Genomic DNA, 18,915 nt, shown 5'->3' with positions numbered 1-18,915 from the left:
ATGCAGATCAAACAGTGGTGCTGAGAAGACACAAACCTCTGCTGAAGATGCAAAGAGTAGAAAGATTGGATATTTTAGTTCAAAAGTTGTCAGAAAAAAGTACAAGTCCCAAAAATTTCCACTTTTTTTTGCAAGGATAGCAAAATGAATGATCTGTGTGGTTATATATTCAGCTGCTTTACCAGTCAGAAGTATGTGTTAACTTTTTAAGTTAACCTGCTCTTGGACTATTATCTAGGCCAAATAAGCAGTTGTTTCTCTACTAAATCATCATACATTTTACTGAGCTACTATTCACTGATTTAGTTTGGATTGATCACATAGTAACGCTTGCCTTTGGAGGCTGATTTGCTAAATGTTCTGGCCCTAAACAGTTTTCTACATTGTGATAGAATTCCCTTTAAAATTTCACATGATGTGAACAGGCGAGTTGTATCTTCTGTCTGATAATAGTGTCGCACAACATGGCTCCAAATGCTCCTCGGGGAGGCTGAAGATGAAAGCTAAATGATGCCGTTAGTTATTGAGGCTCGTTCAGTCTGTGGCAGAGGTGGTAAGGTCGGGATGAGAGTGCAGGGGAAGATGAAAGCTGATGTTGTCTTATGGTGATTTGACTAAATCACGAAGTAGAAACTTCCCACAGAAAGTGGCGTCACCACAGTGGCAACATGCTATGTGCTTTGAGCAAGGGAGAAACAAACCTACATGTTATACCTCATCAATATATCTGCAGAGATATTGGTTGCTATGGAGATGGTCAACATATAATCACAAAAATAGCAATGCTGGTGCTTTGTGAGTGAAACAATTGCATTATTTTCTTAAATGGATGGATGGAGTAGTGAACTACAGGGTTGGGATTTGGAGAATCTGCTCCCCATCCAGTTTGCCTCAGTGAGCACACTTATAGTCATAATGTTCATGCTGGATGGGGGAATTTGCACTATGTTGGTGTTTATACATGCTGTGATTGAAAAGCTCTTGATGCGCTTGGACTAAAACCTATGTTAAGTTGGTTTTTCAAGGGGCTGAAAACATAATTTTATAAAGTTTTGCTTTAAGCACAAGTTATGATATGCAGAAATCAGGAACCTAAATCAACGGCCACTTCATTAGGAACACCACACAAATAACTAATTAGCCAATCACATGGCAGCAACTGAGTACATTTAGTCATGTAGACATGGCGAAGTTCAAACTGAGCATCAGCACAAGGAAGAAAGGGGATTTAAGAGACTTTGAACGTGGCATGGTTGTTGGTCTGAGTATTTCAGAAACTGCTGATCTACTGGGATTTTCACACACAAGTTGTCTGGATGAAAAAGCTTGTTGATGTCAAAGGTCAGAAGAGAGTGGGCGGTCTGGTTGGAGATGATAGAACAGCAACAGTAAATCAAACACTGGTTACCGAGGTGCCACTCCTATCAGCTAAGAACAGGAAACCGAAAATAAAATTCACACAGACTCACCAAAACTGGACAATAGAAGATGGGACAACGTTGCCTGGTCTGATGAGTCTCCCTTTCAGCTTCACATTCAGATGGTAGAGTCAGAATTTGGTGGATTCATCCTGCATTGTATCAGTGGTTCAGGCTACTGGTGGTGTAACGGTGTATGAGATCTTTATTAGCATACTTTGGGCCTCTTAGTTCAAAATGTGGGATGGTTTAAAAACCACAACCTACCTGAGTATTTGTGCTGATTGGTTCTACCTGGTACTGGCAACATGAATCTAATGAAATGGCAGTTGAGTGTATACTATATTAAGAAGACTGTGAGACCATAAAGATGAGATTTTTAAAGAAAAAAATAAATAAAACATACTATGCTAGTGTAACCACTGTCTGCGTTGTGTTGTGATTTTTCTGGATGAAGGCCGACACTCTTAGTATTTGGAACGGGCTTTATTGTCTGCAAAAACAACGATGAGACACACACTGGTCGGTCACGGTCACACTCATCACCCGCTCGGCACAGCATGGGCTCAATCCTCTCTTACTGGTCAGATTTCATAAATAATAACCAAACTTAAAGCTAACAAAAGACATATGTACCTGCAAAAACAACGATGAGACACACACTGGTCGGTCACGGTCACACTCATCACCCACTCGGCACAGCTTTGTGGAAAAGAGTTTAGCACAGATTAGCTTAGCATTTGAGCTAAGTAGCCAACTATCGCGTCATCTCAAAACAATGAAATTTTAACCCATTCAGTTCCATGCTATGTATTCGGCACGTTCTCGAGTATAACATTGCTTTGGTTGTATTATTATTATATTCTTTTCACATTTTTAATACAGTACTGTGCGCTGAGTGACCTACCATGGGCTCAATCCTCTCTTACTGGTGCTGAGGCAACGTCACAGCCAGTATTTATAACCTGAGGAGAGCCGTGCCAACCAGTAGGTGTCCCCGATACATAGACTGCAAATAAAACGGCAAATCTGATTGCCTGTTCAGTGCCAAGTGGAATCAACTAGACTCCGTTACACTAGCTTGTGGTAGGTGGTTGAAAATTATTTCAGTGTGTTAGGATTCCTGCACCTACCTGCCTCATCAGCCAGTATTTGGGTCCACTATAGTATGATTTGGCCCACATGGACCCACCAGGCTACCAGCCTTACCAGAGCATTAGCTCCAGTGAACTGGTGGCCAGAAAGAGGCAAGGCTTAAAAAACACCTTGCCTAGCACTACTGTCTTAAGCAGGGCAACGACCTCCATCTCCAGTACCTCCTGTGGTGTCTCCAGTGCTGTCGTCATGCTGGGGCCCAGGTCCTGACCAATGCTTCAGTGGTCCCAGCCCTGGTCCATGATGCCTGCGTCATATCCTTTGTCCACGCCGACAACACCATCTCCACCAAGCCTTGCGCCTGCTCCTCCTTCCTCCCAGGGCATCCTATGACTCGCCATTGGTGTCCCAGCTTCTTCGCCACTTGATCTTTGCCTATCCACCAGTGAGGTCCTTGCCTCGCTGGTCTATCTGGGGACCAGCAAGGCCTTCCTTGCCAGTCCTTATCAGCCTGGCCCCCAGATAATCCTCCAGAGCCTGGTCTCCTGTCGTTGTAGCCTCCCAGCTGCTTTCTAGAGCCCGGTCACCTAGACTGTTCGTTTTGTCCTGATCCCTTCTTTGGACCCCTTCCAACAGCCCAGCTTTGGATGGACTTTTTCTTGGCTAATTTGGCATCCTTCTTGCATCCTACCTGTAGTCTGAGCTCTAACCAGTGAGTAAAAATCAGTCCAAAGCTGACTTTTGTCAAAAATGTTCTCATTTTGTTTTGTTCTCTCCTCTATTGATCCTCCAATGATGTCCTCTTGTATTTCTTTGCTGAATCAGCAACAGTGTGCCTTTAAAAAGATCAGTGTGTTGATACCCAGTTACTAGCATGTGATGTGGTGCGTAAAGTGTAACTCGGCTGTAAAATGCTACAACGTTCTACAGTAGAAGAAAAAGTTATGAAGTGCCATTCCTCTGCCTTAAGATCCTGCTGGACAATAATGACCCCAGGGATGTACAACGAAAATGAGTCAGAAACACATATTTTAAGCTTAGAAAGTCATAAGGTGCTACTTTAAAACCTTTTGAATGAATTAGTGAACAGCACACTGTTTAAGTGGACACCATTAATGCTTAGTGGCTTGTGATTTTATTTAATATACGAGTGCAACAAAATCTGTTGATTCAATGTTTTTAAAGGATTTAGGACTTTTATCACCTTGTCATGTTCTTGAATTAGATAGAAATCTTGATGATTTATCATATAGCTGACATGTGAAAAAAAACAAAGAAGAAGAAAAAGCCGGAACTAATTTCAACACATCCCATCATTACCGTTATTGTGCTGCCTCCTTTTTAGGACTCGTTCTGAGAATGTACATTACTAAGATCTCGTCCACCATCACCTCGTTTGCTATTGTCTAAAACTGATGTTGAAACTCGGAGGTGAACTCTGAACTCTGTACTGCCCCTCTGGTGGACGTATTATCTGACAACTTTCCAAATGTAAAGGATGCATGAAGTATGAGAGCAGTGACATTTGAAACAAATGTACCAATTTACAAATGTGAAGAGAGCATAAATGGGCCTTTTACTGAAAGATAAGGGTATAAATACGGACTTTTGGTATGCTATTTACACAGAATATGTCACTGGTGTAGCAGAACAAGTTCTAACTGTGCTGTTTCCATGCCAGCTTGTTGTCTTTGGGCCTGAGCTGCCTCTGTTTAGCATGTGTGGATTGGAGGAGAACAGCAGCAGGTTTATTAGGATTTTTTTTTTTTTGTTTGTTTGTTTGTTATACTAATTTGCTTTTTGCAACAGTATGACCGAATGATTCCACCATTCTCATTCCTTCTGGGGTCGAAAACAGGAAATACATTAGGTATTTACAGGCAACATAATGAAGCTTTAAAAGTTCATTAGATCTAATCCATTTCATTCTTTTTTTTTTCTTGCCATCCATGCTTTTCCTTTTCTACTCTCTTATTGCCTTCTTGTGCCAAAATATCCCCATTAACTATAAGGCCACTTCTCTGGTCCAGTGGTCTTCCTACGTCTTCTCTAACCCAGCCAATCAGCCTATTTTCCATTTGTTTTAAATCTTTTTTGACTCCAGCCCTTTCTTGTCATCTTTCATATGACATTCTGCTGTCAAACATTAGCTCTTTTAAAACCAAACTTGCTCCTTACTGAAATCCCAGTTGAACAATCAGAGACCCCGCACAGTTCATATGCCACGTCAATGTGAACTTTAAATGTCCACCACGAATAAAACTTTGATTCAGTTTCTGATCATGCTTCATGTTAGGGTGGTAAAGTGTTAGTTGTCTTACAGTGAAAAGTCTCCTGGCTGTTTCTCAGCAACAATCCAAGTGTTTTGTTTCTGTGGTTCATATCCACGGTAACAGGCAATGAATGTTATATTTAGCAGGTTTACAGTGATATGAATAAATTTCAATCCTAAAGAACACATGATTTAACAGGTATACTAAAATCATAAAAGAAATTTCCCTCCAGCAACTGTGGTTTGATTTTGGCAATAAATTACATTATATATGGTACTACAAGACAGCCGATGAAAATGTCTGGTGATGCTCCTCCTCAGAATGACAGTGTAGTTTATAAATGGCAGGAAAATTTACCAAATAATACTAAAAATGTACTTTTAACAATTTTTACGTTAGCAGACATTTATGGTATAAAATCACATTGATATTCTTATTTAAAAACGGAGACTTAACAGTGTCATCCAATCTAAAACATTAGATTTTCAGTAATATCAGCTAAATTTGGCTGAATCTACATTATATTCCTTCAATGATTATTTTAACCTCTATAAAGAACCTAAACCATATTTTGTCATGTGTTTTTCTAGCATCTTTTTACTATTTGACTGTTCACAATAAAAATTCTTAACTTGGATGTATCAAAGTAAAATCGATGCTGCCACAAGCCTGTTTTAAACATGACTGATACCAGAGAGGACGATGATTGGATGGGTCAGTCGACAGATGGATACAAATGAATTTTTACAGATGATCAAATAACAAGAGTCTTCAATTTAATTGTGCCTCATGGGACATTACTTCACCCACAGCTGTCTCTTGTAGATCAGAGGATCTGCTTCTGTGCTCACCTGAAACTCTGCCAGGAAAGATGTCTTCCCCATCTTTATATCTGAGGAAAACTTTTGAGGATTTTGCATGCTACATTATAGCAGGATCTAGCATGCAATCTGGAAAATCTTATTTTTAGGGCTTTACAGACAAGAGAAAAGGCAGTAAAATAGTGACCTGGGAAAGTTTGGTCAAAGGTTCTCCTATGTTCAACAATCAAGAGACTAAAAGATGGAATTGCCTCCACAAGGCAGAAAGTTAAATGTCACATTTCCCTGCGTTCTCATGGTTACTTCAACACAAAAAATGCCAGTTTGTACATAGCTTCAAACACAACCCAAATGAGGTCTTTTCTTAACTCCTGCCCCCATAGATGCCACTTTCAGCCATGTCAGATCAATAACAGAACAATGGCTGACTAAAGCTATTGTCACATGTCAAATCCAAATAATCTGATCTGGTCTTTTTCCACTGGTACATTTCACACAAGCACATCACAGCATGAGGCCTCCTGCTGGGGATGTGCCTGTCCAGCTATATGAAGAAGGAGAGGAACGGGTGTCTAGGAGGCAGCATGTGATGCAGAAAATTAGAATGTGGAAATCACTGTTGGGGATCCTTCTTGTGTTAATGGATACAGCATGAATCTGTACATATTCACAAAGGGGGGAGCAAAATACAGGTCAGCAGAGAGGACAAACTCAGCAGCAGCAAATGCTCTAAAATATTTGCTGAAACACTGATTTATTGTTTCACTTTTAGGATATTTTTCTGGGCACCTGAGTGGAAAATTATGCAAAAAGTCTGGAGTGAATCTTGCGGACATTTGTGTTGTCATAATAAGCCACTGCTCTGGAGCATGTCTATAACGTTGTTCAGGGTTCTAGTGCAGTGGTTCTCAAACTTTTTCAGTAACATACACACTGTAGAATAATCAGCAAAGTACCCACTAACTAATACAATGTTGTGCAATCAGTAACTGATCTACTGTAATTTGTAGCTAAAAAAATATTTTAAATATTTCCAAAGAATATTTAAAACATGTTTAATGTCAATACTTCATGACTAAATTTTTGGGAAACTTTTTTCATCACTAAAAGGCTCAGGACATTTCCATGTAAATGTGTTGACATAAAGATGTCCTCTCCTTTTGTTTCCCCCTCCAGACTTTTGCAGAATACGTGTTCGTAAATATTCACTATCAACGTATCGAACAAAAGCAACAAGTTGTGGATTTCCACTCATATCTATAGATTTATCCAGCTTTTTCCAACAACTACATTAGCAACGTTATTCCCATTTTTTCTTGTGACAAACTGTCAATGGACAAAGGCACAGATATGAGTTTTCTAGTATTTCCAGGCTGGAGGAGATTTTCACTGATGGTTTGTTTTTTTACCTTAGCCACAAGCAGAAGCACAGAAGAAATCTTCAGGGCTTTAGATGACATTGAGACTTTTCACATCTTGTGTTGACCTGACTCCAGCAAATTCCCTCCTCAAACCCAGAAACATGACATTTGTGCTTTCTGGCTTCATGCTGCTGTTAGCTAGTTTCTCCCCACATAAGAAACACAATGCCGTGGCTGAGTTGTAGTTCATGCACTTAAATTCCAATAAAACATTTTTAACTAAATACTGACAGAATTTTACCCTCTCTTCTCCTTCTATGGCACTTGACTCTGTGTTTTCAGCAGAATCAACCATGTTTCTAGTTTTCACGCTGACAAGTAGTGTCATTTGGTATGTGTCAGAAATCCTGGTGTGTAGGTCACCTGGGTTTGTTACACTGAATTAAACTTAATATTGAATATAAATATTACTTTAAAAGCTTGCATCTAGTTTTTATTGAATATCTATTACACTATTATTAAATTTTACATGAACACTATATGTTATTTTTAGTTTTCTCCACATACATCAAGGGGTATGTGTACCACCATTTGAAAAACAATGCTTTAAAACACTTTTTTGCCACTTCCTGGTTGGGTTTGACATTAATATCACTTTGTTAGGGTTAGAAAACAGGATTAAACCACAGTCACTACATTCAACATCGGTTTAGTAGATGCCTTAGTGTCACATCATGCAGCACATTACAATGGCCCTTCGTTACATTTTTGACAGAAATGAAAACAAGTGAAATTATAGTATATTATTTTGTGCAGAGACAGTTACTGTGCATGGGCTCAGAAGATTGGGATTATACTCTAAAGTCCAAGTTTACACTAAAGGCAGCCTGGCTTCTCACCTAAAAACACACAGCAGCTATGGCATTGCTTTCTTATTCCTTTTCATATTCTTACACAGAGCTAGTGATTAATCAGGAGGTCCAGAAAGGGTGCCAGGCCATTAGGTTAGGGGAGAGCAAGAGATGACCAACAATTTGCTCCTGTTCAGAGATAAATTGGGCAAAGCATTCATTGTAGTTCTAAAATGTTTAGCTGATGTGCAAAAAATCTGATATATATATATATATATATATATATATATATATATACAACTGGTTATTGTTGACAGAAGTGTCGCCTTGGCAACGAGGCCCCGCTCCCTCCACCCCTTCGGTGAATAATACCTTATTTATTTATTTATTTAATTATATATTATTAAATTGCAATTTAATATAGTTTATTTAAATAATTAAATAAATAAATAAATAAGGTATAATTCACCGAAGGGGTGGAGGGAGCGGGGCCTCGTTGCCAAGGCGACACTTCTGTCAACAATAACCAGTTGCTATGAGACGGAGTTTGTACGTTTCTGCCGCCACGTTCTCTTGTTTTCATTGTTGTGTTCTTCTTGCTATAATGACCGAGCAGTCAACCGCTTTCAACCAAAGTGAAGCTGGAAAACTTGAGCAGCACAGCATTAAAAAGGTGAGCGTAGCTTCCTTCCACGCTGTTAGCTAACGAGCCAGTCGAGCTGCTAACGTATCAGGATGAACTGGCTCTTTTTGTGAGACTTGCTTGTCCTCTCGCTTATATAAAAATGTATATTCTTTCATTTAAAAGCAAAAGTTTTCAGTCTGAGACAGTAAGCCTCCCCTCACATAACGTTTGGAGAAAAAAGAAGCCATAAAGAAACCATCCAGCCTTTTGCTTTAGCAGAATATGTGAATACCTGAATATGATAATATATAACTTTGTTTTATTCCCTACAGGGTTGTTTAATTAATTCTCTAAATACATAAATAATCTGTCATAAGGTGTTTTTTACTTTCTGAAAAAGAGTCAAATTCCTCCATAATATATGTTCTTAAGTTATCTACATTATCACATGTATTCAGGAAACTTCTGAAACTGTTTGCACCCCCCTACGGAGACCACCTCACACTAAAAATATATGTTTTATCATATCATTGTGGTTCTTTCTTTCTTTCTTTCTTTCTTTCTATTCATTTTGTTTCAATGCAATGGTGCACAAAGTTAAATAAACTAGTTTTATTAAACAGTTATGAGTTGGTATTTATTTTAAGGTTTTATTTTTAGTGTACTTGTAGGGCTGCGTACTTGCAAGTATTTTATAATTTTTGCAAAATTATTTTTGATCCTCTTACTCCTTTTTAAAATAAGTGTTAATACACATATAAACTTGGCATCTGCAACAAGCTATAATTTCTAAAAATCATGCTTCTGTGGATTGAGCAGCACAGCTAAACATGTGGGTAGTGCCTGTCAAAAATGTGCCAAAATCCCCTGCAATTTTCTCCTGCTTGTATTGACATCCCTATTTAACTTTACTCAGGAAAAAAAAATAAAGTACCTCATTGTATCTTCAGGGGTACAAAGGCTTGTCACTGGGTTGATATTTTGAAAGGTACTGCTGTTGTACCCTCAACAGAGGATACTTATTTGTACCTTTGCAGTTTGTATCTTATAAAGAGCAGTATTACCTCTGGTAACATATTGTACCCTCATTAAAAGTAGAAAATGTTTTCCACCACAGCCCAAAAGGAAGATAATACCTTTTTCTACCACACACATTCATATGCCAATGACCACAACAGAGACAATGTGGGGTTCAGTGTCTTGCCAAAGGAAACCTGGGCTCAAACCACTAACCTTCTGACTAGCAGACAACCTCAATTCCTCCTGAGCTACACCCAGGGTGACAATAAAAATGAGGATTATGTAAAATAAGTTTAATTTTTTTTATGCGTGTGTTCAGTCATAGACAAAAAAAAAAAGAAAGTCACTAATCTACATTTACATACAAACTTTTTTTTGTTCCCTCAAAACTGCACAACTACTATATATAGACATTTATTTATATCTACTTTGAATGTATAAGGGAACTGTAAAGCCTTCATCTAAAGCTTGTTTAACCATTTCTTTCTTTTGTTTTTCCCATCACAGACTGGTATTGTACCCTAGAAACAGTACAAAATATGCACCATTTACTTCTTGAAAACATAAATGTACCTTTTAGACCTTCAGATGGGTACATATAGTCACTGTGAAGTCCAGTCGTAAGTTCAGATTGCACCCAGGGGGACAGATATGTACTACCACTGTACCCCTTTTTCTGACAGTGTACCCACCCACATGTTTAGCTGAGTTGCTCATTCCACAGAAGCATGATCTTCACAAATCATACCTCATTGTGAAGGTGACCGATCAGGCTTTCCAACCTTGTATAATTAAACAGCAGTTGGTTTTATTGGAGGGAAGAAGTCATCAACCAAACACAAATGAAAGATGACATTCACCAGTTGAAATACAGGTCATTACAAAAGTTATATTTGTATTCTTGGATTATATTCTAATAAATTAATACTTTTCAGAGATCTGATGCTGCTCCTGACACAGACGACTGGAGATGGATCCAGAAACATGGGCACAAAGGGATTCTCACAACAGACCAAGAGTCCAAAATGGAAACTCTCACAATGACAAGAGCAGCTCATGTTGCTCCAAAGAGTCCCGGAGTGAGACTGTGTGGTAGGTGTCTTTGTATTTTATGCAATCTTAGATCATTATAAGCTGTTTACAGGCTAAACAAGTATTTGGAATATTGGAGAAGTTTTTATTCAGGTGCTTATTAAATATGTATCTGATTACATTGTTCATAGATCCTGATGACTATCGTGACCTCGGTCTGTTACAATCTTGTTGCAGATAATTTGCCATGCATGCTCAGCTGATTGTTTTTATTTCCACATTTCAGGCATCAGAAGAGAACGTTTGGAAAAGCAAATATACCAGATGATAAGGTAAAACAATCAACAAGTCTTTTAATGCTGAATAAATTATTTCTGGAAGGGGTTTGTTTGTAGAAGTGAAGACCACTGCCTGAACGTGTCTTCAGAGCAACATGTTAAAAGAAAGTGATGTAATATGTTCATGCCTGGGTTTTGTTTCGCTCCGTCACAGCTCTAACACTTTTCAAGCAGATTTTATAGTGTTATTTTATATGGAGGCCAGTCATCTTAATGGGCTTTGTTACCCCACAAATGTGGAAATAAACATCATATATGAGTTGGACGTTTATAAAAAACACAAAGCGTGACAGCAAATATTCTAGTAGTAGTCTCTGCCCTCAGTCTTTAGCATGCCATGTTCTAAACTTCCTTGATTTTATTAGCGCACATAAGTAGTGCATGATTCATAGTGAGATACTGTCTAGTGGAGACTTCAGAGTTTTATTAGGCTCATTGATTTTGCCACCGATTAAAAGAGGTATCCTTATGGCAGATTGATACGGTGTATATATAATTAATTACAATCATTTGAAAAAAGTGCAGCTTTTTTTATCCTGAAATTTTACATATCATAAGGAAATAAAAAATGACCTACACTTTATCGGGCCTTAAAATTGTGTAAAAACATTCAAGACAGCTTCCAGTCTCAGCAGAGAACATCCCAGTAAATTCAGCCCAATGTCAGACAGTGCTGTAAAACCCAAGAGCTACATCTCAGATCCTACAGGCCTCTGTTAGCATGTTAAATGTTCCAGTTCATGATAGTACCACGTGAAAAAGGCTGAACAAACATGACTCATTTTAAGGGGTTGCTAGGTAAGCCTCTTCTTTCTAAAAACAGCATGTTAGCACAGTTTCACCCAAACAAATCACCAGACATCTGCCTTTTGGACCAAAGGCAAGGCTTCAGAAAACCTTTTTAAAGGGTTGCACTGGTGCAGCTAACTTTTTAAATTTGGGTGCACCAGCAAACTCAAGTTTTCACAGCATCGCTCTGAGACATGTTAAGGATTGCCTCTTGGTCATAGACCCATAGAAATGAATGGTTATTTAAATTATTATGAAGAAGAATAAAGTATAGGAAAACGTTGATCTTTCTTTTAATGTTAAGTTCTAAAAAGAGCTTTTTTTTTTTTTTTTGTTTTTTTTTATGAATTAAACTAAAAATGTCAAACTTTGAAAGGGCTCATGACGCTGTGCTGGACTAATGAATAACCTCTTTATTATGAGCTTTATCTACATGGACTTAAATTTGGTGTAAATCAGTTCCTCTTTGGCTTTATTATGTGCCACGTTTATGGCTGCTCAAGTTATTTTTTCTTTTAATACATGGAAGTCTTTTGTGTAAACAGACACTTATATAAATATTTTTTACCACGAATCTTCTTCAGAACAGCCTGCAGGTGCAGCTCAAACACACGGAGTGAGTTTTATGGAGGCTCCTCCTTGTTTTTCAGCCAGTATCTTCCAGTCTGATGCTTCACTAGAAACGGGTGCAGCTTTTTCATTTTTTCTAGATCTACATTTTTTTATGCTTCTGCCGGCCTCTTAGACACTGCTGAACTTCGGGGGGAGACTTGAGCCCCATCAGTGAAGATGATGTCGCACAGATGGTTAAAATTCATTCAACTCTCATCCAGGTTTTTTTTTTATTCTAGCTTCCTCAAATTCCACAATATTTCTAGTTTTACAATTGATTTCAGTTTTGCTGTCAAATTCTGTGATTTAATCTGCGTTTTCCTCATCATGGAAATCATAAGGGCCTGAGTTACCTCAGAGTCATGACATCTGTCAGGGCAGGAATCAGAAACGTGGTTTTGACCGAACTGTATTTATCTTAAAACAAAAACTTCATGTAAGCCAGTTTTTCTTCATCTTGAAATGAAATTTGACTCATCTGTGCCATTCTTTGCTGCAGGCCACAATTTCAAACCATCACACAACATGGTGTAGAGCAGCGGATCAGTGTCAATCAGAGCAGATCCACCCCTTCTCTGCCTTTCACTTTTTTTTATCACGGAGTCATTCTTCCCTGAGCCTGAGTAAGGGGAGGATTAAACACAGCCCATGCAGACAGATACTTAGGAAGGTAAAAGTCCTACACTGAGGGCGGTGTAACCAAGACAAACAGTTTGCTGTACTCCACAAATTTTGTAGTCCTTCCAGAGGCCCGCACTACAAAGCAGGATTAGTGGGTTATAGAGGTTCAGCTCTGGATTTTCATAAAGCCGGCATCCTGACAACTTATGCTGGAAACCTAACATGCTTTTCATCATGATTATAATCCATCATTTGCTGTCAACTGCACCTGGTGTACATGAACATGCACGTATCCAGATGTGAGGAGCCTGAATGAGTTGATAACCTGTGTCACAGAACGGCTTCACACGATTTCCATTGTTAGGGTGAGTTAAGCGAAGTTATTTGAAGATAACAGGCTGATGACATACGGAAAAATATTACTTCAAGTTATTGCCACTAAAGATGGTTTTACAAGAACATTGTACTTGGTTTTTAACACACAAATCTATGTTTGGTTTATAAATTAAGCCCTGATGTGTAAAATCGTAGACGTAAATGGATGTTTCCTCCTTTTCATTTGACTACCTTAGTGTATTGTGGCATAGTGCACACTTCATATAATGTCCACTAAGTTACTGTCATGAAATTATATAACTGACTTCCATTTGCACAAGAACTGTACACCTTATATATCATCTGTCCTTTGTACCAGTTGTTTGGCTGTGTTTGGCCTCTCTGCAGCTCTGTGTGGGAACACACATCAGACCTGAATGTAGCAAGGTTCTTGTACCTCAACGAGCTAGATACCTTACACATTCACTATTTCCTGAATGCAAGAGTTTATATAAATGCGTCATCATGTTTTTTACTTGCTTTCTTTCCGGCAATCTCATGCTGCATTAATTTATTTACATCATCACCTCACTGAACTACTTTATGTAACTCCACAGAAAAGAGATGACTGGATCAGAAAGAGGCCGACAGAGTCTGAGCTACTATCCTCTTGTTTTCACAGTGAGAGAGTTCATGCTGAACGGAACCAACCGACACCCAAACCGGACTACGTCACCACAACCCAAAGAGATTTCTGTGTCCAAGGATTTATACCCCACAGGCCGGAGACAACAGAGGTATGTGTCAATATATAATATCATTAACGGTTTATGTTTCTCAGAAATAAAGAGAAGAATACATTAATTAATTTTCAAAACTATATGTATGTATATGGTATATATATATATATATATATATGTGTGTGTGTGTGTGTGTGTGTGTGTGTGTGTGTGTGTGTGTGTGTTCACCGTGTTTTCCTTTTGTCTCCTTTTCAGACTCATGATTATAAAAATGACCAGGCTATTACATTTTGGAGTGAGAATTATCAGCGGGTGCAGGTATGTGAGATTGTGCTGTCCAATAAAAGAACAATTGTTTTTTTTTTACATTTGTCAGTGAAATTATTTTTTGCATTAATAATAAATCTTCATGAAAATCCTCATTTTTATCTTTGCTTTTGGGCCAAAAAGCATATATGATCCTGTGTAGAGAGTCATTTTTTATCTGATTATAAATGCCTTTGTAGTCTGTTTTTTCTTCTCGTTTGATAACACTTAGACACAAATACATCCACGGCGCCACACCGGGGCTAGGGGGTGCTACAGCCCCGTGATAAATCTGTGTAGCCCCATTAAGCCCCCCCAAGAAATTAGATTATAAAAAATATAATTATGAATTTATATATAATATTATAATAAAGGAATGTATTAGTTTAAAAACAGTTTGCGGAGATTCTCCGCTTGCATGTTTCTTCTGTGCACTGATTAAGAGGGGACAGAGGGCGGGCGGAAACTTTTTGTTGAAACTCACGCTAGGCTGAGGTGGTCCGAATCATTAGATACAAATTGTTTGCACTTCTCGTTGCGCCTGCACTGTGTAGTATGTTAAATTTATCTCGCAATCAGTTTAATTTCTTAAGTTATGTTGTGATCCGAGGCAATAAAAGCAATGCATAGTTGATTTCATTAATTATGCATGTAGAATAAATGCGTTTGTTGCATTCTGTATGTGTTGCTTGTTTATCACATGGTCGCTGTCTGGTGCTGAATCTTGCACCTTTCCACGTGAAAACATTTTTGCCGTTGCTTTGTGGCTCGTTGTAGGCCTGGTTATTTTGCTGAATGTTCTTTGGCTAATTCAGTTAAATTGCTGTGTATCTTAGCCACTTTTATTGAAAAAATCGATAACCTATGTATAAAGTTACCTAAGTCATGGAAATCTGTTATTTTCTTAGCACCCCCACGTATTGGTCAAGTCCCTCATTAGCACCAGGAGAAAAAAAATCCTGGCGCCGTGCCTGCACAAATACCACCATATAATGTATGCGAAGAGAATACAGCAGCAGCAGCTCTTAGAAGAGTTTCTTATCCTCCAAGGTCAAGAGGAAGATGATTATAGACTCTGTGCTCAGATCTCTGTCCCATAATTGTCTTTGTGTAACCTGTTAGCATACCTGTTAGTTTTTTCTCTGGTTTTTTATTCTAAATCCTTCATCCTGTGGGATGTTAAAAAAAGAGAAGAAATGATTGAATCTGCTTTTTTTTTTAAAGTTTTTGTTTTGTTTTGTGTGACAGGGTGTGACGGCTGTCCGCAACGTAAAGACACCCTTCAGGAAATCAGCCCAGTTCAGCACACCCATCAGTGAACGACTGGATGAAATTGAGCTCCCACCTGACAACTGAGCATTATTACAGCTCTTCATTACTCGCTTTTATTACATAGGAAATCTTCTTGATGGATTAGCTTTTAAACATGTCTCATATCTGTGCACCGACCAACACGTTGGAACAAACAAAATGTTCTGTTTTAAAGAAGCCACATTAAACAATATGCAGGAAATTTATGCAAAATTGTCTTGTGAATAAACAAGTTTAATTAGCCTTTAGTTTATTTGCAGTATTTTTGCCTGAAAAACAAAACCAAAAACACACACCCGGCTGACTGATAGAACACATCAACATGAGGAGACTGAAATAAACAACTTAATAACACACTAACAGGTTTATGTTTTATGCATTCGATAAAAACCATTTGCCTCCAAGCTTGACTTCTTGAAAAAGTATGTCAGCGCTCTGTGTGACTCTCATAAGTCCTGACCCAAAGCGTTCACGGTGGCCTTGCTGAGCACAGCCAGTAAAAAGCATGTAGTAATCTGTAAACATGCAGCTGCTTTTCCTCTTCATACTTTATTCCTATCATACTATTATCCATTCTCTTGCTCACATTAACTTGATTTTCACTCTGCTTTAGGCCTGATTTAGCTGTCTTTTTTATTGGAGAATTTCTTTTGTACCTCATCTTACCTATTTTACTGCTTTTGATAATATCAATCACACAATTTCCATTATTTTAAAGTTTAATACCACACAAAACAGAAATAGATTGAATGACTAAAAAGAAGTATGCATTCATTGACTGAACAGAACTGAGAACTGTTCCTTTCTTCTTAAAAGCTAATCACCATAGCTGCATTTCCACACTGGAAATATTTACATAATACTTCATGAAACTTAATTCCACAAGGTATTACAGTATGACCCATTTCATGTGAAAATTTAACATAAATGTTAACTGTGTTGAGGACCTTTTCATGTTAGACTAAAGTCCAATGTTTAAAAAAGGTTCTGGCTCAGGATGGGGGGTTTGAGTCAATAAACCCTGTTCTACAATGCGTTGCCACAGCCAACCGTACCTTTACCTGGTGGGTAGGCTACGTAATAGCACAATTATATTATAAGAAAGAAGAATGCAGCACAGAAAAAAAGGAGAATGGTGAACATCTAGCAGTTTGTGTTCTTACTTGTGGCTTTAAACAACAGAAAATCTACAGTATATTTAAACATGGCATTGTCTCACAGGAAGTGGTGATTTTTTTTCAATGGATCGCAGTGTATCAAACTACTTCCTTTAGGGTTGGGTTGGTAAGATTGGAATGGTTGCAAAAAAGTAGGACAACTAAGATATTTTGGCTCCATCCTATTTTTTGCCTGCAGAAACTAAAAAAAAGCGTAATACTCGTCCCGAGCCAGACACCTTGGTGGAAACGGGGTTCTAATGACCCAGTTAGGTTTAAAGTTGCACTATATTACGTTTCGACCTTAAGCACCAGATTCCTTATCTTAAAATATGTGTTTCTGATTTATTTTGATGGCTCAGTGACTTTTGTTAGGGACATTTTTGGAGCCGTCGATGCCCAGCAGCATCTTAAGGAGGAGAAACTCTACTTCACAACTTTTGCTTCTGGGATGCCGCAGGACATTTGGGTTAGGGTTAGCTAAGCAGCTAAGTTTCACTCTACGGTCAGCGTCACATGATAGCAACTGAATATTAACACATTGGACGTTTTTAATGTGCTCCGTGGCTGATTAAGCAAAAAATGGGAGAGGAGGAAGAGAGGAAAAGAAAGAGAGAGAGTAAGAGATAAGAAAAGAGTCAACATCAGACTGACTTTTATTGGCTGGAGAGGTCTCAGAGAAGAGACAGGATGCAGTAGATAGGGAGCACGTCAATGTAATCTAGAAAAGTTCTGTATTGCCTCTTTAAGTAGGGTGGGGGAAGAAGTCTGTTTTTGATGTGGATGTGGACCATTCTTAATCAATGTGCAGTGTGCTTTAAACTGTTAATTAGTAACACACTGTTGAGGGACACAAAAGGTGGAATTCAAACATGTGGCACTGCAGCGCTCAGACAGTCGGTGGCGTGCCCATAACAGACACAATGAAAGCGTGAAATCTAACCGGCAACCTCTGCATTTCAAGCTAGCGTCTGGAAGTACTTCAGCTTCTATGGTGGCTTCATTTTGTTGGACAGCAAAAGAAAAAAATATAATTTTCTGTAGTCCTGTCTCAATGTTAGCCCTGCGATGGACTGGCGACCTGTCCAGGGTGTATCCTGCCTTTTGCCTGCTAATTGCTGGGATAGGCTCCAGCTCTGCTGCGACCCGAATTAGACTGAGCAGTATAGAAAATAAACGAATGAATGAATGAATGAATGAATGAATGAATGAATGAATGAACGTACGAACGAATGGTCCTCAGTGTGACTCTAGCAATAAACTGACTAAATATTAAAGTAGAAAGAGCAACGGAAATAAAATTTCTTGGGATTATAATAGACAAATTAAACTAGAAGTCACAGTTAAATTATACTAAATTAACGGTTTATAAATCATTGCACAGAGCCAAAAACATCCTCAATCAAGCTTCACTATTCACCTTGTACTGTTCCTTATTACTCCCAGATGTGATCTGCTGTATGGAAATATAGAGGAACACATAGAAAACAAACACAGATCCAGTATACACCTTTCAGAAAAGCAGTAAGAAGTGTATGCAATGCTGAGTTCAGACAACCAACCAACTTTTCATTAAACTGAAAACTCTTTAACCCTCAAACAAAACAATTCATGTACAGTAACTCATCACCAAGTACCACCAAGTATCCGATCCAAATTCAACACATCAAAACCATGTGATAGTACAAGATCAAGGGTATGTCCGCACTCGTGAGTTGGACCCGACACATTCTGAGAAAGATTAAAACTATCAAGTAAATTTAAAGTAAATTTAGGCATTATTTTAGCCAGAAGTTCTCCAAAGTCATGGATAAAATCTTTACAGTACTTAGGTGGTCTGCAAATGACAGCGCACACCATCCGAGGGGTGAAGCACATCTCAATTAAATTAACTTCAAAAGCAAAGGAAAGAGATGTCGGTGCCACCTGCTTACACTAACCCATCTTCATCCAAGTCTCTGTGATGCACATACAATCTAAGTTGTGGGATAAAAAGAAATCCTTCAGAATGAAAGTCTTGTTCGCCAGGGATCTGGCATTCATCAAGGCCATCCTGGCAGGGGGCAGAACCCACACATTAACTGCCTGCAAGGACCGATCAAGTGGTCTCAGGTTGGCAAGATTTGCCCCGCGTCCACTGAAGTAAGGAAAGGAGAGGCGACAAGTCTGTTGTCCCGAGTTCGAGCCAGCCAAAGGAACCTAACAGGAGTCAATCGGAGCCGGGAAACGC

At 38.6% G+C, this 18,915-nt stretch overlaps 1 protein-coding gene across 2 annotated transcripts in view; it reads left to right on the top strand.

The window, feature by feature from the left end:
* Positions 1 to 15,776, top strand: part of spag8 (sperm associated antigen 8) — a 31,762-nt gene extending 15,986 nt beyond the window's left edge. The window contains exons 1-6 of one of the 2 annotated variants that reach the window (XM_041970202.1): positions 8,325 to 8,492; positions 10,400 to 10,556; positions 10,783 to 10,828; positions 13,854 to 13,968; positions 14,167 to 14,229; positions 15,466 to 15,776. In XM_041970202.1, coding sequence (XP_041826136.1) covers positions 8,355 to 8,492; positions 10,400 to 10,556; positions 10,783 to 10,828; positions 13,854 to 13,968; positions 14,167 to 14,229; positions 15,466 to 15,573 — 627 coding nt within the window. In that variant the 5' untranslated portion in view covers positions 8,325 to 8,354 and the 3' untranslated portion in view covers positions 15,574 to 15,776. Of the gene's footprint in view, positions 1 to 8,324; positions 8,493 to 10,399; positions 10,557 to 10,782; positions 10,829 to 13,853; positions 13,969 to 14,166; positions 14,230 to 15,465 lie in introns of those variants that run through there. The other variant, XM_041970204.1, reaches the window with a different exon arrangement.
* Positions 15,777 to 18,915: the final 3,139 nt, after the last annotated feature.

Source organism: Melanotaenia boesemani, chromosome 19 (genome assembly GCF_017639745.1).
Source record: "Melanotaenia boesemani isolate fMelBoe1 chromosome 19, fMelBoe1.pri, whole genome shotgun sequence".
Classification (NCBI taxonomy): Eukaryota; Metazoa; Chordata; class Actinopteri; order Atheriniformes; family Melanotaeniidae; genus Melanotaenia; species Melanotaenia boesemani.
Note: the sequence above shows the minus strand (reverse complement) of the source record. Positions and strands in the feature narration are given on the sequence as shown.